This window comes from Mustela putorius, unplaced genomic scaffold, assembly GCF_011764305.1.
Source record: "Mustela putorius furo isolate JIRA1106 unplaced genomic scaffold, ASM1176430v1.1 tig00000585_pilon_pilon_pilon, whole genome shotgun sequence".
Taxonomy (NCBI): Eukaryota; Metazoa; Chordata; class Mammalia; order Carnivora; family Mustelidae; genus Mustela; species Mustela putorius.
The window spans coordinates 1,681,331-1,705,565 of NW_025421424.1; the positions used below are offsets into that span (position 1 = coordinate 1,681,331).

Genomic DNA, 24,235 nt, shown 5'->3' on the forward strand with positions numbered 1-24,235 from the left:
GGTCCTTGGTAGGAAGGTGAGCAGCAAAGGAAATGCTAAAGAGGCAACTACCAAAATTAAACACCAAGAGAAGCAATTAACCAAAAAACAAAAACTCAGGGCGTCATGTGACACTCATTAATACAAAGGTGCCAAGAAGGCACACATTTCTGCAGGCTGTAAGGAGTCCAGAGCTGTAACCACAGACATAGGTACATGGTGGTTGCCCCTGGGCTGGTCTTCACCTTCACTTCATGTGATGACTGTACCACACTGGGATGGTTGAGTCTCAGGCCTTGTAGGTCCTTCTGTGGCTGGGGCTCTGAGTATCTGCTGCTGCTACTCTCCCACCCCGAGGCAGCCACACTCTGTCTCTTGTAGAATGGATAGCTTTTTCCCTCTGTAGGCAACGGCCCTTTGCTTCTACTGACACTCCCCACTAACTCCCATCAACACCAAACCAGCTAGAAAGCCACACTGTCTGATCCTCCTGGTGTGGTCTTCTGTCATTCCTGTGTTACGCGGCACAGCAGGGAGCTGCAGGAAGTTGAGAAGAAGGAAGTCCCACAGGACACAGAGGATGAATGTGTTCTGACTCCTTCAACTCTGCCAGAAGGGTGTAACAGTGACCAGTCTTACAATGATGGCGAGTTCCCATTAAATGAACAGGAATTAGGCTCTGCTCCAGATTTAGCCTGTGAATGCTCCCATTCCAAAGGGGATGAAACTCCATGTGCTCCCTCAGGTAGTGTCCATATTGTTTGTTCCACACACCTTGTCTACACTGCAGAAGGTCATCTCTATACACAGGCCCTATAGACACACACATTGCTTTAAATCAGGACATAATGAATTTGGAAACATAGAGGTCAGGTGGGTCAGGGAGCCTTCAACCATTCTAAGTAGGGACCATGCCTCAGACCCTCCAGCCTCACTGTCAGGTCATTGCCCCGGTGTTTGGGGAAACAAACTCTATCCACCTCAGTAGGACATCCACAAAGTTGTTGTCAGATACCCTACTTGGATCAAATGTCTTTTGCAATATGCACTGATACTTTCTCTTTATGATCAACCTCTCGAGGTTCTAGGCCTGTCCAACATTGTTGGCTGACATAAGGGGATTTCCCTCATTTCACTGCTCTCATTCCCAGTTTCTCTCTTCTCTATGCTGGCTCAACTTAGCTAAGCAGTCACCTGAAAACAACTGTGTCATTACCTTGTGTGTTTGCTTCTGTGAAGCAAGGTTGGGATCTGGCATCACTAAAACCACAAATGGCTTTTGTTTTAGAAGAAGACCAAAGAGTCTTTTTGATTTGATGGTTGCTACAATTGATTCATCATTCTAGTCTCAAGTATAAATTCCTGAGAAGCTAGAAGACCATGATATCTCATGGAATTATCCCCTTTTGCAGCAACACTTCTGTCAGGTGCCTGGGTTCTTCCCCTGCATCTCTGGGGGAAAATATATTATAATCTCTTTTCACAGACTCATATTAGAGAAGAATATTGGGATAATTTGCAGGGGACAAGGAAGAGAATTTCCCCAGCAGGTCAGGGTGCAGTCCTGTCTAATTCTCTGAAGGCTTACCCTTGGATATCCTGGAATATCCCTGCCAGAAGAGTATGGTTTTACACTTAGAATATTAATGTCCTTGCAGTGTGTGTGCTCACTGTGTTGGTAACATGGGAAGTGTGATTTCCTTAGTGTGACCTGCTGTCTCCAAACTTCCTTGCAGAAAGTCAAGATGATCTTGGGGAAGAAAATGGACAACAACCAATATGCTCTAGGTAATTGAATACTATAGACTATGAATTTTCCTGGTGACCCCTGGAGACCTCACATCCAGGGATAAAGACAAAGTGTTGCCTAGAACTATTTCATCCATACGGCTAATAGAAGAACATCCCCTTTAACCATGTCCTCTATTTCCATGTGGTAGTTGTGGAGGACTCAATTTCTTACTCCCTCACATGTTGAGTAACCTACGGAGAGTAGACACACAGGAACTAACCCAACCCAGGGATTCCTGTAATCAGCTGTCCTCTCCTCAGTGGTGCAAACACAGGTGAGAAGCATATCAGCTTTGTGCCTGTTTGACAGCATCATCTTGGCAGGATTTTTAATAGCAGGGGAGGAAATTGAAGAATAAATTTATGTCCTATCAAAATAGTGGGAAAATATTCATTGGAGTCAGCATGCCTGAGAGTAAGGCCTCAGGAGCTATAGTCATTTGGGCACTACAGATAAAAGTTAATACATTGTATGTAGAAGAGTTGAAGCCATGGCATTGGATTCCCTCTGTGTTCTGGGAGTCATGACTATGATGGAGAGTTTAGTCTCCTCCTCCATCACTTGGTTATGAGGCCAGTGCACAGAGCATCTACAGCTCTGTCTCTCACCGATCCTCATATAGGATGCCACAGTCTTGCCCTCATATTGGAATAGTTTTTTTTCCTTCAAGGGGAAGCCAAATTGCTTTCTGTGAGCACAACCTATTAACTCTGATCAAAAACAGCTAGGAAGCAATGGTGTCTGATGCTTCTGATTTGATCTTTTATCATTCCTATCTTACTGTCACAGCATGGAGCATCATGAAGGTGAAAAGAAAGAAGAACTACAGGACACAGTGGATATATGTGTTTTGACTCCTTCAATTTTATAAGAAGAGCATGAAAGCAACGAGTGTTGCATGATGGCAAATTCCCATTTGATGCATAAGAATTCGGTTCTGCTCTGGATATAGGCTCTGAATGTTCCCATTCCAAAGGGGCAGAAACCGCACATGGTCCCCAAGTAATATCCATATATATTGTTCCTCACATGCTATGTAGATTGAAGGACTTGACCCCCATGAGTCAATCATATACTTACAAACTCTTTTGATTCAGGCTCTAGGACAGAGTTCAAAATAAGATATTCCATGAGTCAGTGAGCTTTGCTCATCTCCTGTCTAAGCCACAGCACTTTTATGTCTGGGCCACTGCCCATCACTGCTCTCAAGGCAGCCCTGCCAGAGAGTACCACTCTAGCCCAGGCACTGGAGGTCACTTCCAGACCTCCTACTTTTGAATTCATCTCTTGTGCCTCTTGCAAGGACCTAATTTTCATTCTTAAGCCATATCCCTGAATTTCAATGCCTGCCAAGGTAGCTGTCAGCCTTTTCTATATATTTGGAGATGTCAGTATCCTGGTTCACTCTGCTCACTTAGTCTGTGTCTCCATTTGTCTTAAGTAAGCAGAGAATCAGAACTAGATCCATACTATCATGCAGTGTATATTTTCTGGAGCAAGGCAAGATCCTGAAACTTTCCTCACCCATAAAAAGCTCTTGTTTCTTTGTGGCTTTGAAGATTATTCTGATTTGATGGTGTGTAGATTCCATTTTTTGGTTTAATCTCAATGGCTGATTCCTCTAAACAACTAACCAACAGCATTTCAGATGGAAAAAGCCTGAATAGTGCAGCAACACTCTAGGAAGTAGCTGGGTAGTTCCCCAATCTTGGGGAAGAGAATCATTTGTTCTTTGCATAGTCTCAAGGCAGGATGCTGTGATGATGGCCTGACATATCAGAAACATTTGTTTAATGGCTCAAGAGAGCAATCCCAGTGATTGCTTACAAGGACCTAAGTTCTCCAGGATGACTTTTATCACAGTTGCCTGTAATTACTCTGCTTAGATTTCTGCCCTGCGCTACATGGCACACAGGAGTGGGCATTTGTGAAGGGGAATCTGCTTGGTGTCACTTTGTCTTCGTTTATTTGCAGAAAACCCCAAATGGATCAGGATGGACTGAAAGGACAGGAGTCAGTTGCCCCCAGGTAATTCTGAATACTTAGCGGCTGTGAATTGCAAAGTGGCAACCAGGGAAAAGCAGAAAGTGCTCAAGAGAGCTCTATTACCCATTTGGTCAATGACACATGATCCATTTTCACAACATTGTCTGTTTTCATTGTGGTACTGGGATTGCTCCCCATTTCTGAAGTACTTCTCTAGTTGAGTAACTAACCCACAGCCAGCTGACCCAGTTGAACTAATACATCACAGGAATCACTGTGAATGCTCATTGTCCCCGGTCTATTTTACAGAGACAAGCATGTCTACTTTCTGCCTATTGGACTTATCAATTGACAGTGTTCATAGAATGAAAATATCATGGCAAGAAGACAAACATATTCTATCATGCCACATTATTTAGAGAAAAGGACCTTCCCAGGCAAGAGATACCTGGGACAGTCACCTGTTCCCAAAGCTGCCAGTGGTTGGCCACTAGATTCAGAATTCAATGCCATTTGAATGAAGGGGGAAAGCCACCATTCTGGAACTCTGTATGTAGTTAGTCATGGCTGGACGCCACAGAGAGAATTCAGTCTCTTCCTTCACAAGCTTGCTATTTGGCTTGTGTACTGAGCACTTATTGTCCTTTCTATCTGCCACAGCTGTCACAAGCACACACCTTGTCCCACAAACACAAGAAGAGTTGTTCCTCTCTTTCCTAGGTTAACCTCTTTGCTTTCTGGACCACTCCCTTCTGCCCTCCATCAAAGCCAGACAAGACAGAGAATTCAGATCCCTCTGAGGTTAATGTTCAGTTGTCCCCATGTAGCAGGCTCAGCAAACATCTGCTAGAGGTGGTAGAGAAGGACACCTCATGGGACTCTCCGGATGAATGCTACTTGACATACTCAGTGCTTCCTGACCTGTCTGACTCCTACTGGCCTTACAAGAGCACTGCCATCTTCTCACCTGAGAACCCAGAAGTCTGCTCCTCTCTGGAAGGGGCCAGTGAGTACTCCATTTTCCAGGCGATAAAGCTCCCAGTGGACATCCACACAGATCTCCTGTTCTTTATATCCTAGACCTCTTCTGTGCCCAGACAGGTTATCCCCAGTGGGCAAGCTCTGTAGAGACATATTGATCTGAACTGGGCTCTAAGATGGAGTTTTAAGCCCAGACATCAGGTGGGTCAGGGAACTTTCCTCTCTTCCTACTCCCAGGGAATCACCAGTCACCCTGGCTTCTCTGTCAGGTCACTGGGCCCATGTCAGGCACCACAAACTCAACTCACCTCAGCAATATGACCAGAGAAGATGTCTGTCAGACCTAATCTGGATGAAATTTCTTTTCTCACATTTAATAAGCTGTACATTTCATCTCTGAGCCAGGTCCTTTATGAACCTATGCCTGCCACAGTCAAGTGGCATTCTTGTCCAGGGTTAACTGGTTTTGTTCTTCTTAGTCCCATTCTCTATCTCCTTTAGGTTGGCCTTTCTTCCTAAACAGTTCTCTGAAAACCCACCATCAGTGCCTCCACTGATAGCCTGTTTGTGTGTTTCTAGCAGCACAGCTGTGCCTTGGCATTTCCTTCCCCCCACACAAATTGCACTACAGATCTGTGTAGCACCAAAGACTCACTTTAACTTGAGGGTTTGTAGTTGCATTCCATCTGCTCAGTCTCAGTGTATAAATTCCACTAAGCTTTCAGCAACCCAGCTATCTGAGGAGAGAAGACTGAATACTGCAGTAATCCTTTTAGAATGCAAAGAGGCTGGCTCTCCAGAATCTGTGAAAAAAAGAGAAGTTAAAGTGTTTACACAGACTTCAGATAGGGGAAACTGGGATGATAATCTCCTACCCAATGGCTAAGGCTGGTAAATCAAGGCAGTTATCACAAGGCAATACACAAGGCATCCTCATGTAATCTTCTCACTGAACATGCTCTCACATTGAGCATATCTGAGTGCCTGGGCAGCATTAGACACTGAACTCTTTTGTACTGAATGTGATCTGCTTAATGACTGGCATGGTCTCTATTTACAGAAAATCAATTCCATTGTGAGGAGAAAGAAGACCAAGACCTCGTAGGTCCCAGGTAACTCTGAAAACTCATGGGTTTTTATAAGAGACTCTTAACCTGGAGAAACAAACTGAGGGCTTCTGGGGGTGGGGGAGGGATGGGGTGGCCAGGTGATGGACATTGGGGAGGGTATGTGCTATGGTGAGTGCTGTGAATTGTATAAGGCCGAAGATTCACAGACCTGTACCACTGAAACAAATAACATCATATGTAAATAATAAAAAGAAAGAGTCATGGGTTGCTATTTCAGTGGTTAAATTTAAGGACTGCATTTCAATGAAAAAAATAGAAACTGATGAATGTATCTATTTCATCCATTCTCCAACCAGAAAGTATCTCTTTTTTTTTTTTTTTTAAAGATTTTATTTATTTATTTGACAGAGAGAAATCACAAGTAGATGGAGAGGCAGGCAGAGAGAGAGGGAAGCAGGCTCCCTGCTGAGCAGAGAGCCCGATGTGGGGCTCGATCCCAGGACCCTGAGATCATGACCTGAGCCGAAGGCAGCGGCTTAACCCACTGAACCACCCAGGCGCCCCAGAAAGTATCTCTTTTAACCATGATGTGTGTCTTCACTGTGTTACATGGCTAAATTCCATTAATGGACCCCTCCATCTCACTAACTTGCATTCAGTTGAACTTGGTGAATTGATTAGTCAGTGGGATTCTCTGCATTCCCCTTTTTGTCTTCTTTTGGTAAATCCACAGTGACAGGCATAGCTGTCTCTCCCTCTTTGGTGTTACCACATTGAGGATATATTCTAGCAAAAGAATACCTAGAAAAAAATTCACATTTTATCACAGTAGTTAGAGAAAGAGTCACTGAACACATGAGATCTCTCCAGGTTAAGGATGCCTTTTAAAATTGGAAGGGGAGGTGAAATATGAGAGACTATGGACCCTGGAAAACAATCTGAGGGTTTTGAAGGGACAGGGGTGGGAGGTTGATGGAACCAGTTGGTGGGTTTTGGGGAGGGCACGTATTGCATGGAGCACTGGGTGTGGAGCAAGAACAATGAATACTGTTACACTGAAAAGAAATTAAAAAAAAAAAGTCGTGTTCACTTGATCACTGAACATAACAGCAACAGCATTTATGCAAAAGTGTCAAAACCATCTTTAGGATTCTCTACAGTTACAGTGAGCCATGACTTCCATTTTACAATCGTTCAGTTTTTTGCTCAGAAACTCTGTTATCTGGCCACTATCCTGGGATCCTTCTGTTCTCTAGATAACTCTACTGTCTCCACAGCAGCCACACACTGCTCATGAAACAGGAGGATAATTTTTGCATCAATAATGGCTGTGCTCCTTTGTTATAACTCTGCATCTCCGCTTCCCATCAAAATCAGTAGGATGCTGGGGTGTCTCCTTTTCTTGTTTTAATGTTCAGATCTCCCCACCTTCCCAGGCTCAGCATGATGCTGCCAGAAGTGAAAGAGCAGGATGCCCAAGGGGACTCACTGGGTGAATGCTCTTTGACTGATTCACCCCCTCCTGAATCATCTGACCAGCATGCAACTTATAGGAGGGCTGACATCAACTCATTTAAAGATATGGGCATCTGTTCTGCTCTGGAATTAACTAGCAAGTCCTCCACTGTCAAGGTGATAAAGATCCAACTGGACTCCCAAGTTGACCCCCTATGTTTGGTATCCCAAATTCTGATTACAATGAGATGTCTCATCCCTGTGTAGAAGTTCGGTAGACATAGGGATGTCAGTCAGGCTCTAGGATAGACTTTTCAGCACAGACATCAGGTGAGTCATGGACCTGCACTTTGCTCCTCATCTCAAGCCCTGGTCCTAACTTAGGACACTGGATTCAAGGCAGATGTGACAACTCACACCCACTTGTCTTACACAGGCCAAGATGTCTTTCTTTGCTCCTGATTTCCATTAAATGTTTCTCCTCATCTGTACTGCTCTTGTTTTCATACCCAATGTCCTTGCACTTTGATGCCTGTCCAAAGATGTCATCAGCCTTACCTATATCTTTGGACTGGTTGTTTCCCTGGTTTGACTGCTCTGATCCCCACAGTCTGTGTCCTCTATGTTGGCTACCTTGAGTGAGTCATCATTGTTGGAGTATCAGGACATCAGCTTCTCTGCCATAAGCTGGCTTGGATGTTTCCCTGAAGCAAAGTTGAGCCTGAGCATTGCCCCTCCCCATGCATGTCTCCTATGTCTGTGTAGCACAAAGGATTTTACACAAAAGATTCCTCTTGATTTGAGGATTTGCAGATTCTATCCATCAGTCTGGTCTCTGTGTTGAAATGCCTTTAAACCATCACACACAGAGTATCTCCTGAGATAAGGGAAGGTGAGAAGGTTGCAGTAAGTTTTAAAAATTCAGGTAAGATGTTCCCCAGAATCTATGGTAAAACATTTCGCTCCATACACAAGACTCTGTCTATATGGCCCGACCACATCAGGGAGCTCATGCCCAATGGCTAAGGAAAGCAAACCATGACACATTCCCAAGACATCTCCCTGTGGCCTCCTGGAGGATTTCTCTCACATTATCCTCGGCCCCACTAAGGATAATTATGCCCCAGTGCTAGCTGTAGCAGATATTTAATTTTAATGCATAAATGGTGCTCTGTTGAATGTGATTGGCCCTGTCTCTCTCTATTTGTAGGAAGTCATAATGATCTTTTGGAGGAAGAAGACCAAGACCCGATTTACCCCAGGTAACTCTGAAGAATCATGGGCTCTTATTTAATGGTGACATTTGAGATCTAGGAAAATCTAGAAAGTGCTAAATGTACCTATTTCACCCATTTGGATACCCACAAAATGGTCCATTAGCAATGTTCCCCTTTCACTTTGCCACTTGTATAGGCCCCATGCCTAATCCCCCCCAAACTTGGAACCTACAGTCCCTTGGGAGAAATACACAGCTATCCAAGCCTCACTCAAAAAAAACTGAAAAATCCCGCATACACCAGCTCTCTTTACATCTTAAGGACCAGAAATTCAACAACAAATTAAGTTAACACTATGCACATGAAGGGAAATAATCAAGATTAGAGCAGAGATCAGTGAGATATCTAGAGATACAGTAGAACACATCAATGAAACTAGAAGCTGGTTCTTTGAAAGAATCAATAAGATCAATAAACCACTGCCCAATGTAATTCAAAAGAAAAAAGAAAGGACCCAAATTAATAAAATTATGAATGAATGGGGAAAGACCACAATTAACACAAAGGAAATGGAAACAATCGTCAGAAATTATTAACAGTTCTATGCCAATAAGTTCAGCAACCTTGAAGAAATTAATGCTATTCTGGAAACCTCTAAACTTCCCAGACTGAAACAGGAAAAAACTGACAACCTGAATAGTCTGATATCTAGTAACGAGACTGAAGCAGTGATCAAAAACCTCCCAAAAACAAGAGCCCAGGACCTGACGGATTCCCTGGGGAATTCTACTGAACATTCAAAGAAGAAATACCTATTCTCCTGAAGCTGTTTCAAAGAATAGAAACAGAAGGAAAACTTTCAGACTTTTTTGATGAAACCAGCATTACTCTGATCCCCAAACCAGGCAAAGCCCCATCCAAAAGGACAGTTTCAGACTGATGCTGGTAGACCCAGCAATCACAGGATTTCTGGCATTATCACGGTCTCTCTTTGATTTGGATCCAGCCTAAGATGCCATCTGTCTCTGCTGGTTTTGCATTATGATGTTGGCAAGAATTCATGGCAAGAAGAGTGTTTAGGAAAACACGTAGGCCTTGGACACACAAGCTTTCTGGAAATCCACAATGTTGCCATAGCGAGGGTTTTCTTGGGGTCTTCTGTAAATTTTACCAAAACGTATGCAAAAGAGTTAGTGCTGGTTGGATTGTTTTCTGAGTGTGCTATGTGTTGAGGCTGTCATGCACTGGGGAAGTTGAGACTCTTTCCCTTTAAACTCCCATTTTGGCCATGCTCTGACCACCTCCTGCTCTCTTTCCCTCCATGGCTCCCTGAACTATCCCCAGCACATCCACACTCTGGCCCCAGATGGAGGCAAAATGGCTCATCTCCCTGGATGAGGACTTCCCGTTTGTTTCCTGTGACCAGTCCCTCCTCCTTCTGTCAAAAACAGCTGGGACTCCACATTGACTCAGGCTTTTTGTTGCATCTCCAGTCCTCTTAGTGACAGAAGGCTCCACAGGGAGCTGCCAGTGACAGAAGAGAATGAAGTCCCACAGAGGTCACTGGATGAATGTTATTTGACTTCTTCAGTTGGCCAGGACCTGCCAGACACCTGGAGGCCTTCTTTATACAAGTGCCTCACCCACATGTGAAAAGCAAGAAACCTTCTTGGATCTACATGAGATGGTAAGTACTCCCATTGTGAGGGGAACAATTTTCCCGGGGAGAGGGGGTCCCAGGAAGCCTGTCTTCTCTGTATCCAACAACCCAAACAGGCCAAAAGATGGATCTATGCCAAAAAGCCTTGTAGAATCATACTGGTTTGATCTCTGCTCTTGGATTCAATATTAAATTACATACAGCCAGGAGCTCTATTGTGCTGGAATCACAGGGTCCTCACAGGGACATTCTCCAGTTGGTGTAGCATCTCGTATGAGAGCCAAGGGCACTGAACACCAGCAAGGTCACATCCCTTGCCCAGGATTCTTGGCCAGTAGGTGTGGACGTCAGACCCTCATCAGCCTAGACTATTCACTGCTCTCCACTTGGTCCTATTAGGCACTAAATGGGGACAGGGCTTGCCTTTTCATCTCTGCTTTTCTATCAAATTATTTGAAACAGCTGTAAATGTGAACAAAATATTGTACGACAGTCCCCAATGTCACATGGGATCCAGCCACACCTCTGCCAACACCTACCCTGGGAGTGACTCTGTCATGTGAACAGAGGCTGCGGCTCATCCAGCTCCTCCAGGAGATGAGCGTCTCCATGAGGTTCTCCACCCAAAAGCAATCAGGGCTGAGAGGTCCTAGGCCCTATCTGTTCTCACCAGGGGTCCCCTAGAGGCTCTTGACTAGGATGCCTGACATCCCTGTGTTCTGCACAGTTCGCTCAGAGAAGCTGACAGCCAGGTCTGGGTTCCCAGGGAGGGAGGGATGAGAAAGGTTCAGACACATGTCTCAGAATGCAGGTGTGTGTCAAGCCCCATGATGCTTCAATACAGCAAGGTGAGCAAGAACCTGGTGTTTAGTATCAGCTCTGAACCACGTGCTGGGCTTGCAACTTACTGGTTCTTTCACCGGCCAACTTCTTCCTCTTCTTACATATGTTTCCTTCAGTCCCTTTACTGAAAACCACAGAAAATGGTGTCTTCGTCTCATTGATTGAGAACATGAAATATAATTTCTAGGATCCCTGATCCAACAAAATTGCTCAGCAATATGTATCAACTTGTCCCGTCTAATCCTCAGATCCCTATAGTGTTTCAACTCTTGGAAATGGTTTCAGGGCATTGTTTCATGCCTGGAGGAACAGCATTTAGCATCTCTGCTATCGCTAGAGCCCATCCTGCCTGCCTTTCTCAGAAAGCCTAATGTGCCCAGTTAACTCACCTTCAACATCTTCAAGCCAATCTTCTCTGTTTGGTGCTCACAGTCACAGTGGAAATACTGGCCTCACAAGACCATCTCCTGCTTATTTTATTTTCCTTTTCTAAGGAAATAAAAGTCTACTTTGTTCCATTAAATATACACGTCACTCTCTCCTATAATCCTCCATCTAGCCCATCATCTCCCCTCACCTGTGGGGCCTCATCCCCAGCCTCCTGTTCATCAGGATCCACTGCTGCTCGAAATTCCTCAAGACTGAGCTTCTCCACCTTCCTCTCGGTCTGTGTCCCTTACCCTCCAGCACTCTGTGTCCCTTCTTGGAGTCTGGGGTGGCCTGGGGCTCCTCTGTCAGGCACCAATCTCCCTGAGAAATGAAGAGATGCAGTTCCCATGGGGAGGTGACATCAGCAGCAGCAGCACTGTGGCACCAGGGAGAAGTGCCAGAGAAAGAGCTCAGTGAGTGTTCTGGAAGCACAGCCCTGACAATGGCCTTAGAACTTGCCATCCTTACAGTCCTCTCCCTCAAGCCTGTCAGTTCTCCTTGGTACCCACTGTCCCAGCCCTGACTCATCCCACTGGCTCTCTTCCTCTCTCTTTGACTCATCTCCCACAGAGGCTGGAGCAGGAAACCAGGCTCCATGCCAGTTACTTTGTCCACTCTGGTTATTATAACAAAAATGCCACTGATGGGCTGACTTCTTTTTTTTTTTTTTATTATATAAATTCACAGTTCAGATAACCTGAACGAGCTGGGGTGTGTTCAGTATTTACAATAGTCTCTAATTTTTTTTAATATAATTTTTTATTTTTTATAAACATATATTTTTATCCCCAGGGGTACAGATCTGTGAATCACCAGGTTTACACACTTCACAGCACTCACCAAAGCACATACCCTCCCCAATGTCCATAATACCACCCCCTTCTCCCAAACCCCCTCCCCCCAGCAACCCTCAGTTTGTTTTGTGAGATTAAGAGTCACTTATGGTTTGTCTCCCTCCCAATCCCATCTTCATTCATTTATTCTTCTCGTACCCACTTAAGCCCCCATGTTGCAACACCACTTCCTCATATCAGGGACATCATATGATAGTTGTCTTTCTCCGCCTGACTTATTTCGCTAAGCATGATACGCTCTAGTTCCATCCATGTTGTCGCAAATGGCATGATTTCATTTCTTTTGATGGCTGCATAGTATTCCATTGTGTATATATACCACATCTTCTTTGGCTATTCGAGGTCTTTTCTGGTTCCATATAAATTTTAGAATTATTTGTTCCATTTCTTTGAAAAAGATGGATGGTACTTTGATAGGAATTGCATTAAATGTGTAGATTGCTTTAGGTAGCATAGACATTTTCACAATATTTATTCTTCCAATCCAGGAGCATGGAACATTTTTCCATTTCTTTGCGTCTTCCTCAATTTCTTTCATGAGTACTTTATAGTTTTCTGAGTATAGATTCTGTGTCTCTTTGGTTAGGTTTATTCCTAGGTATCTTATGGTTTTGGGTGCAATTGTAAATGGGATTGACTCCTTAATTTCCCTTTCTTCTGTCTTGCTGTTGGTGTAGAGAAATGCAACTGATTTCTGTGCATTGATTTTATATCCTGACACTTTACTGAATTCCTGTATAAGTTCTAGCAGTTTTGGAGTGGAGTCTTTTGGGTTTTCCACATATAGTATCATATCATCTGCGAAGAGTGATAATTTGACTTCTTCTTTGCCGATTTGGATGCCTTTAATTTCCTTTTGTTGTCTGATTGCTGAGGCTAGGACCTCTAGTACTATGTTGAATAGCAGTGGTGATAATGGACATCCCTGCCGTGTTCCTGACCTTAGCGGAAAAGCTTTCAGTTTTTCTCCATTGAGAATGATATTTGCGGTGGATTTTTCAGATGGCTTGGATGATATTGAGGTATGTGCCCTCTATCCCTACACTTTGAAGAGTTTTGATCAGGAAGGGATGCTGTACTTTGTCAAATGCTTTTTCAGCATCTATTGAGAGTATCATAGGGTTCTTGTTCTTACTTTTATTGATGTGTTGTATCACATTGACTGATGGGCTGACTTCTTAACAACAGAAATCAGTATCTCACAGTTCTGGAAGCGCAACAGAACCACAATCAAACAGGGGCACATTCTGGGCCTGGTGACACTGCCTTCCTGGTTCAGAGGTGGTCACCTTCTGGCTCTGTCCTCACAGGGCACAGAGGTGATGGAATTTGGTGGGGTCTTTTTTATAGGGCATGGATCCCTTTTATGGGAGGATCTGCCTCCCAAAGGCTTACCCCATAGTACCATCACACTGGGGATTACATTTCAGCCTATCAACTGGAAGTGAATGCAAACTTTTGCACTGTGACAGATGGTTTTACTCTGATTTGTTCCCACCAGCTCCACCAATACCCTCCCATGCTCACCTGTTTCTCAGCATCACTTTTCTCATTCCTGTAGATTCCATGTGTTTTTTCCCATTTCAAATGAGCAGAAGTGGGGTTGGAATATTATGTTCCATGTCCCCCAAATCCATATTTAATCATTGACTCAGTTAAATATAGATATGTACATACAGACAGACACACACATTTAGAACTTATGTCACATACATGATGTCTATTCAATGTTTATATTATACATAGTGCACATGTGTGAAATGTACAGCATGTTGAAGTGTGTTGTGTAAATTCCCCAGCTTTCTCTTCCCTGGTTGCTCCCAAAAGGCTTCCCTTCAACCTGGACTTTGGCTGAGCTCTGTAGTCTCTTCTCTCCAACAGTGCAGCCTCTTTCCAGCACAATTTCCTTGACTTTGTCTTCTCTTCCCCAGAACTATTTCTTTTTACCAATTCTATTTCTCTTGATTTCACATTTGTCCTTTGTGAACATGTTGGCCTCCTGGCACCATTATCCTTACGGGAGTGTGAGAGAGATGAACACAACAGGGAAAAATCGAAATGTGTCCTTTGGTGTCCCCTCACCTGTGAACTGTCGGATGGCCTGTCTTATTCTGCCCACTGTCCTTCTTTGACATCAATGTAGGTGGAGGCTCAGAAAGATCATGAATCACAACACATCCTGTTGTCCTTTTCTTTTCAGAGCTGGCTTTGGATGCTTCCATCTGCATGAAGAACCCTCCCAAGCCTGAGTGTGATGCTGGTGAGGACTCAAGGGATGGCCGGGATGTTTGTCTAATCTTTGGCCACATGAAAATCCTCAGTGTCTTGAAACAGAAGATTCCCAAAAGAAAACTGTAGTTTGACAAGTGGAGACCAGCATATAGATTCCGTGGCCTTTAAGCTTAGGGTGCAGAGGTAATCACGTCTTTGGCTCTTGGGGCATGGATTCCTATTGCTCTCCATCTGATTAGAGCTCCACCGTCCCCCTCAAACACACCCATTGTCTGTTCTCTTCCTTGTTTGGTCATTCCCACAGCTGGTGCTACCTCTGTTTCACACGGGAGCTGCCACCCGGCTGGTCCTTCCATCTCCATCACCTGGTTGCATCTGAACTCTGCTGTGTTCCTGCAGGGGCTGTCCTGAGATTCCCTCACCCCTCTCCTCGAGGCCGTGGGGAAGCAGGCCCTATGGCCCTCCTCAGCAGAGCAGCATTATTTCCACCCATCAAACACTTAGAACGTGGCCTGAAATTACACTCTTTCTTGGCTTCTTTGCCTTCCTTCCCTGCTTCTCCAATTGCAAGGCTTCATTCTCCCAGGACCATTGTCTTAATGAGTCACTTGCACAAGCATTCTCCTCCTGGGATACTCAGGGAATCTGAACTAGGAGGACACAGAACCCTCAACTTCCCCATGTGAATAAGACGTGTTAAAACTGACAAGAAAGAGTCCCCAAGGCAAAATCTAATGAGAACCCAAGTCTCAGCTGGGAGTGCCACAACGAAAAGCTGCAGTCAGGTTTCCCCTCGTATATATAAAACATAAATATATTTTTTCTTTTTTATGGTTGTCTACAATTTTAGTGCCATTGAAAATATGAAGTTATTAAGTAGTAAATATGCACCATTAGCCAATAGTTCCTGTTATCTTTCTTTTACTTTTTTTGTAATTTACAGCTATCTTTAAGAAACAAAAGATTGTTTTATGTTTGAATCTGTTGCATTTCAGTATTCAGTTTTTTCTCTTAATTTCTTTTATTTTTTTTATAAACATAAAATGTATTTTTATCCCTAGGGGTAAATCCCCTGTGAATCGCCAGGTCAGTGTTCAGTTTTCAGTTTCAGGTCAGTATTCAGTATTCAGTTCTCATAAAACAAATAAAACATCTTGGAAATTATCAAACTGAATAGCGTTCCTTTTCAGTGTGTATGTTGAGGACAATGTTTTCATCACATCTGTGGAAGTTAGAGAATTTAGTAGTAGGCAATCCTGAGCTACAATGATGCTATTGCTACTGATTGCATTGTGTCTGTTTTGAGGAGTCCCCACCCCCAGGTTTGAAGGCTCCTATTGAGATATTCTCAAGCACAGAGATTTTTTCCCTCTTCTTTTTAAATTTATTTTTAAATTTATTTTCAGCATAACAGTATTCATTGTTTTTATACCACACCCAGTGCTCCATGCAATCCGTGCCCTCTCTCATACCCACCACCTGGTTCCCCCAACCTCCCACCCCCCTACCACTTCAGACCCCCCAGATTGTTTTTCAGAGTCCATAGTCTCTCATGGTTCACCCCCCCTTTCAATTTCCCCCAACTCCCTTCTCCTAACTCCCCATGTCCTCCATGCTATTTGTTATGCTCCACAAATAAGTGAAACCATATGATAACTGACTCTCTCTGCTTGACTTCTTTCACTCAGCATCATCTCTTCCAGTCCTGTCCATGTTGCTACAAAAGTTGGGTATTCATCCTTTCTGATGGAGGCATAATACTCCATAGTGTATATGGACCCCATCTTCCTTATCCATTCGTCCCCTGAAGGGCATCTTGGTTCTTTCCACAGTTTGGAGACCATGGCCATTGCTGCTATAAACATTGGGGTACAGATGTCCCTTCTTTTCACATCTGTATCTTTGGAGTAAATACCCAGTAGTGCAATTACAAGGTCATAGGGAAGTTCTATTTTTAATTTCTTGAGGAATCTCCACACTGTTCTCCAAAGAGGCTGCACCAACTTGCATTCCCACCAACAGTGGAAGAGGGTTCCCCTTTCTCCACATCTCCTCCAACACGTGTTGTTTCCTGTCTTGCTAATTTTGGCCATTTTAACTGGTGTAAGGTGATAGCTCAATGTAGTTTTAATTTGAATCTCCCCGATGGCTAGTGATGATGAACATTTTTTCAAGTGTCTGATAGCCATTTCTATGTCTTCATTGGAGAAGTGTCTGTTCATATCTTCTGCCCATTTTTTGATATGATTATCTGTTTTGTGTGTGTTGAGTTTGAGGAGTTCTTTATAGATCCTGGATATCAACCTTTTGTCTGTACTGTCATTTGCAAATATTTTCTCCCTTCCGTGGGTTGCCACTTTGTTTTCTTGACTGTTTCCTTTGCTGTGCAGAAGCTTTTGATTTTGATGAAGTCCCAAAAGTTTATTTTGGCTTTTGTTTCCTTTGCCTTTGGAGACATACCTTGAAGGAAGATGCTGGGGCGCCTGGGTGGCTCAGTGGGTTAAACCTCTACCTTTGGCCCAGGTCATGATCCCAGGGTCCTGGGATTGAGCCTGCTTCCACTACCAACCCACGCCTGCTTCTCTGCCTACTTGTGATCTCTCTCTCTCTCTTTCAAATAAATAATTAAGTAAAATCTTAAAAAAAAAAAAAAGAAGTTGCTGTGGCTGATTTCGAAGAGATTACTGTCTATGTTCTCCTCTAGGATTCTGCAGGATTTTTTTTCCTCAGCTGTGTCCAGTCTATTAACAAACCCATCCAAGGTGCTCTTCATTTTTGTCAAAGTGTGTTCTGTGTCTAACATCTCCTTTGGGTTCTTAGGATTTCCATTTCTCTGTTCACATGGCCCATGTATTCTTGCATGCTCTCTGTTCCATGCATTATAACCATCAGAATATTAATTACAGTTGTTTGAAATTCCTGACCTGATAATTCCAATATCCTTACCATGTCTGTTTCCGATGCTTGCTCTGTCTCTTCAAATTGTGTTCTTTGCCCTTTTGGTATGCTTTGTTTTTTCCTGATAGCCAGACATGATGTAATGAGTAAATGGACCAGCTATAAATAGACTTTTGCAGGATGCCTGGGTGGCTCAGTTCGTTAAGCAGCTGCCTTCAGCTCAGTCATGATACCATGGGTCTCCCTGCTCCATGAGGAGCCCGCTTCTCCCTGACTCTCTGCTTGCTGCCCTGCCTGCTTGTATTCTCTGTGTGTGTGTCAAATAAATACATAAAATCTTAAGGAAAAATAAATAGACCTTTGGTGTTACAGTATGAGTATGAGGAGAAGGGAAGCATTCTATATTTCTATGATTAAGTCTCATGATATTTTAGTGAGTCTTTTAGATAATGGATGTCTCTTGTGAACTTTGAACTTCATAAGCTTTTCTCAGCTTTGTTTTGTTTGTTTTTTTCCTTTCCTTTAGGTGGTACAGGATGGCTAGAATGGTCTATACTTGGCTATTTCCCTTCTTTCCCATAACTGGCTGGACTTGGCTATTTTTCTTTCATCAGGTGAGCTGAATCTCCTAACACCCCAGCAGGTTAGACTGTGGTTAAATAGTTTCCCTAGAGGGCAGGCTTTGTTGAGGGGAAAGCAGGTTGCTCTGGTTAGTTCTTTTTCTTTTCAACTTTTTAAAGATTTTTAACATTGTTTTTATTACTGTGGAAAATTTCAAACATTTACTAGAGTAGAAGAAATAGTATAATAACTTCCAAAATACCGAGAATATCATCCTGAATAATTATCTACATTTACCAACTTCAAATTTTCCCTGGCCCTGCCAAAAACACAAGTGGGGGAGGTTTTTTCCATTACTTATTGAGGAAACCTGGTCAAGCTGCTGGAGGTGTATCTGGTGAGGGGCATTTTAGGTCTCTTATTCCTGGGAGTTTTTATCTCTCAGAGTTGTGTTGAGCCTGTAGGAACTGAGTGACTATACTTCGGGGTTTCCTACCCTAGTTCTCCTTCAGTGGTGATTTCTGCTGGAGTCTGTACTATGGTAAGTTTTAACTCCCATGTATTCCTGTGTTTGTCTCTCCAGTGTTTGCGACAGTTGATTTTTTGCTCTGTGTCCTGTCTTCTCTTAGAGAGCCATGAAGAGTTACTGCTTTTTCAGTCTGTTTAGTGTTTTCATTTGCTATAACTTGGCAAGAAATGACATGTGGAACTGGGACTGGAAATTAGGTGTTTTTTTTTTTTAATTAATAGGTTATATTTTAGAATAGTTTTGGGTTATAGAAAAATAAATCAGAAACTGCAAATTTGATATATATCATTTGCCCCCACATATAGTTTCCTTTAGTTTCTTGTGTTAGTAATTTACTGCATTGTTCTGATACTTTTGTTAAAACCGAATCTTTATTGACAGATACACTATCATTTCCTGAGATCCATAGTTTATGTTAGAGTTCACTCTTTGTGTTGTATATTCTGGAAGTTTTGATAAATGCATAGTATATATGTAGTTTATTACAATGTGCTACAGAATATTTCTCTGCCCTCTAATTTCCTGTGCTCTGTCTACTTATCTTTCACTCTTATACCTAAATACCAGAAACCACTTATCTTTTTACTATCTCCATATATTTGTCTTTTCAGAATGTTATTTAGTTGGAAGGATACTGTATGTAGTCTTTGTGGACAGGCTTATCTGTAGTAAATATTGAGGGTTTCTCCCTGTTTTTTCAAAACTTGATAGTCTGTTTCTTTTTATTTCTGGATAATTTTCTGTTCCTGTGATGTACCAATTTATCTGTTCACCTATTGTATGACATTTTCATTGTTTCCCATTTTTTACAATAACGAAGAAAGTGATATAACTTTTATGTGCAGCTTTTGTGTGAAGATAAGTTTTCAACTCATGTGAATAAATATTTAGAAGAGTAACTGTTGGATCATGGGATAAGACTGTGATGAAAATAAAAATTGCAAACTGTATTCTACATGTAAGTGGTCAGACCATTCTCTTTGATGCAAGCAATGAATGAGAAATTCTGTTGCTCCACATTCTCATCAGTATTTCGGTCTTGTCAGTGTTTTGGGTTTGAATCATTCTAGATGTGCATTGATATCTTGTTGTTTTAATTTGCAATTCCCTAATGCCCTAAGACACTGTGTAGCTTCTTCTGGGCTTGCACTTGCCCCTAGTTTTTTCTTCTCATCTTCCGTACCTTTTATTTTTTAATTTATTTTTTATTTATTTTCGGCATAACAGTATTCATTATTTTTCACCACACCCAGTGCTCCATGCAATCCGTACCCACCATCTGGTACCCCAACCTCCCACCCATCCACCAAGTCAAATCCCTCAGATTGTTTTTTAGAGTCCATAGTCTCTCATGGTTCACCTCCCCTTTCAATTTCCCCCAACTCCCTTCTCCTCTCTAACTCCCCATGTCCTCCATGCTATTTGTTATGCTCCACAAATAAGTGAAACCATACGATAATTGACTCTCTCTGCTTGACTTCTTTAAATAAAAAATAAATTTTTGAAATAAAAATAATTTTTAAATAAAAAATAAATTAAAAGAGAGAGGAGTCAAGATGGCGGAGAAGTAGCAGGCCGAGACTACTTCAGCTAGCCAGAGATCAGCTAGATAGCTTATCTAAAGATTGCAAACACCTGAAAATCCATCGGCAGATCGAAGAGAAGAAGAACAGCAATTCTGGAAACAGAAAACAACCACTTTCTGAAAGGTAGGACCGGCGGAGAAGTGAATCCAAAGCGACGGGAAGATAGACCCCAGGGGGAGGGGCCGGCTCCCGGCAAGCGGCGGAGCAACTGCGCACAAAATCAGGACTTTTAAAAGTCTGTTCCGCTGAGGGACATCGCTCCAGAGGCTACCCGGGGCAAAGCCCACACGGGGTCAGCGTGGCCTCAGGTCCCGCAGGGTCACAGAAGGATCGGGGGTGTCTGAGTGTCGCAGAGCTTGCGGGTATTGGAACGGGAAAGCCGGCTACAGAGACAGAGCCGACAGTAAGCTCGCAGCTCGGGGTGACCTTGAACCAGCCGCAGGCTCGGTGAGCTCGGAGCGCGGCCGGAGGTCAGGCAGACGGGAGTAACTGGGCACGGTTCTCTGAGCACGTACTGAGGAGTGCGGCCCTGGGCTCTCGGCTCCTCCCGGCCGGAGACCAGGAGGCCGCCATTTGTATTCCCGTCCTCCGGAACTCTACGGAAAGCGCTTAGGGAACAAAAGCTCCTGAAAGTAAACCCAAGCGGATTACTCACCCCGGCCCCGGGTAAGGGCGGTGCAATTCCGCCTGGGGCAAAGACACTTGAGAGTCACTACAACAGGCCCCTCCCCCAGAAGATCAACAAGAAATCCAGCCGAGACCAAGTTCACCTACCAAAGAGTGCGGTTTCAATACCAAGGAGAGCAGCAGAATTCTAGAGGAGGAGAAAGCAAAGCACGGAACTCATGGCTTTTGCCCTGTGATTTTTTTTAGTCTTGCGGTTAATTTAATTTTTTTCTTTTTCATTTTTTGTTTTTTTTTCTCACCTTTGGGTAAAATTTTTTTTAACTGTTACCTTTTTCTTTTTTAACGATTTTTTACTAGTTTATCTAATACATATATTTTTTCTTTTTTATATTTTTCTTAGGTGTTTTCTTTTTTTTAAAATTCTTTTCTTTTTTTTTTCTTTCTTTTTTCTTTTTTTTCTTTCTTCCTTTTTGAACCTCTTTTTATCCCCTTTCTCCCCCCTCACGATTTGGGATCTCTTCTAATTTGGTTAAAGCATATTTTCCTGGGGTTGTTGCCACCCTTTTAGTATTTTACTTGCCCCCTCATATACTCTTCGCTGGACAAAATGACAAGACGGAAAAATTCAACACAAAAAAAAGAACAAGAGGCAGTACCGAAGGCTAGGGACCTAATCAATACAGACATTGGTAATATGTCAGATCTAGACTTCAGAATGACAATTCTCAAGGTTCTAGCCGGGCTCGAAAAAGGCATGGAAGATATTAGAGAAACCCTCTCGAGAGATATAAAAGCCCTTTCTGGAGAAATAAAAGAACTAAAATCTAACCAAGTTGAAATCAAAAAAGCTATTAATGAGGTGCAATCAAAAATGGAGGCTCTCACTGCTAGGATAAATGAGGCAGAAGAAAGAATTAGTGATATAGAAGACCAAATGACAGAGAATAAAGAAGCTGAGCAAAAGAGGGACAAACAGATACTGGACCACGAGGGGAGAATTCGAGAGATAAGTGACACCGTAAGACAAAACAACATTAGAATAATTGGGATTCCAGAAGAAGAATAAAGAGAGAGGGGAGCAGAAGGTATACTAGAGAGAATTATTGGGGAGAATTTCCCCAATATGGCAAAGGGAATGAGCATCAAAATTCAGGAGGTTCAGAGAACACCCCTCAAAATCAATAAGAATAGGCCCACACCCCGTCACCTAATAGTAAAATTTACAAGTCTCAGTGACAAAGAGAAAATCCTGAAAGCAGTCCGGGAAAAGAAGTCTGTAACATACAATGGTAAAAATATTCGATTGGCAGCTGACTTATCCACAGAGACCTGGCAGGCCAGAAAGAGCTGGCATGATATTTTCAGAGCACTAAATGAGAAAAACATGCAGCCCAGAATACTATATCCAGCTAGGCTATCATTGAAAATAGAAGGAGAGATTAAAAGCTTTCAGGACAAACAACAACTGAAAGAATTTGCAAACACCAAACCAGCTCTACAGGAAATCTTGAAAGGGGTCCTCTAAGCAAAGAGAGAGCCTACAAGTGGTAGATCAGAAAGGAACAGAGACCATATACAGTAACAGTCACCTTACAGGCAAAACAATGGCACTAAATTCATATCTCTCAATAGTTACCCTGAATGTTAATGGGCTAAATGCCCCTGTCAAAAGACACAGGGTATCAGAATGGATAAAAAAACAAAACCCATCTATATGTTGCCTCCAAGAAACTCATTTTAAACCCGAAGACACCTCCAGATTTAAAGTGAGGGGGTGGAAAAGAATTTACCATGCTAATGGACATCAGAAGAAAGCAGGAGTGGCAATCCTTATATCAGATCAATTAGATTTTAAGCCAAAGACTATAATAAGAGATGAGGAAGGACACTATATCATACTCAAAGGGTCTGTCCAACAAGAAGATTTAACAATTTTAAATATCTATGCCCCCAACGTGGGAGCAGCCAACTATATAAACAAAATCAAAGAAACACATCAACAATAATACAATAATAGTAGGGGACTTTAACACTTCCCTCACTGAAATGGACAGATCATCCAAGCAAAAGATCAGCAAGGAAATAAAGGCCTTAAACGACACACTGGACCAGATGGACATTACAGATATATTCAGAACATTTCATCCCAAAGCAACAGAATACACATTCTTCTCTAGTGCACATGGAACATTCTCCAGAATAGATCACATCCTGGGTCCTAAATCAGGACTCAACCGGTATCAAAAGATTGGGATCATTCCCTGCATATTTTCAGACCACAATGCTCTAAAGCTAGAACTCAACCACAAAAGGAAGTTTGAAAAGAACCAAAATACATGGAGACTAAACAGTATCCTTCTAAAGAATGAATGGGTCAACCGGGAAATTAAAGAAGAATTGAAAAAAATCATGGAAACAAATGATAATGAAAATACAACGGTTCAAAATCTGTGGGACACAACAAAGGCAGTCCTGAGAGAAAAATATATAGCGGTACAAGCCTTTCTCAAGAAACAAGAAAAGTCTCAGGTACACAATCTAACCCTACACCTAAAGGAGCTGGAGAAAGAACAAGAAAGAAACCCTAAGCCTAGCAGGAGAAGAGAAATCATAAAGATCAGAGCAGAAATCAATGAAATAGAAACCAAAAAAACAATAGAACAAATCAACGAAAGTAGGAGCTGGTTCTTTGAAAGAATTAATAAAATTGATAAACCCCTGGCCAGACTTATCAAAAAGAAAAGAGAAAGGACCCAAATAAATAAAATCATGAATGAAAGAGGAGAGATCACAACTAACACCAAAGAAATACAAACTATTATAAGAACATACTATGAGCAACTCTACGCCAATAAATTTGACAATCTGGAAGAAATGGATGCATTCCTAGAAACATATAAACTACCACAACTGAACCAGGAAGAAATAGAAAGCCTGAACAGACCCATAACCAGTAAGGAGATTGAAACAGTCATTAAAAATCTCCAAACAAACAAAAGCCCAGGGCCAGACGGCTTCCCGGGGGAATTCTACCAAACATTTAAAGAAGAACTAATTCCTATTCTCCTAAAACTGTTCCAAAAAAATAGAAATGGAAGGAAAACTTCCAAACTCATTTTATGAGGCCAGCATCACCTTGATCCCCAAACCAGACAAGGATCCCACCAAAAAGAGAGCTATAGACCAATATCCTTGATGAACACAGATGCGAAAATACTCAACAAAATACTAGCCAATAGGATTCAACAGTACATTAAAAAGATTATTCACCACGACCAAGTGGGATTTATTCCAGGGCTGCAAGGTTGGTTCAACATCCGCAAATCAGTCAATGTGATACAACACATCAATAAAAGTAAGAACAAGAACCATATGATACTCTCCATAGATGCTGAAAAAGCATTTGACAAAGTACAGCATCCCTTCCTGATCAAAACTCTTCAAAGTGTAGGGATAGAGGGCACATACCTCAATATCATCAAAGCCATCTATGAAAAACCCACCGCAAATATCATTCTCAATGGAGAAAAACTGAA

The 24,235-nt window shown here is 42.5% G+C and overlaps 1 protein-coding gene across 1 annotated transcript in view; it reads left to right on the top strand.

The window, feature by feature from the left end:
- Positions 1 to 24,235, top strand: part of LOC106004407 (NBPF member 19) — a 46,499-nt gene that overhangs the window by 12,251 nt on the left and 10,013 nt on the right. Inside the window, 2 exon segments of the mRNA XM_045081985.1 lie at positions 510 to 724; positions 14,467 to 14,526. Coding sequence (XP_044937920.1) covers positions 510 to 724; positions 14,467 to 14,526 — 275 coding nt within the window.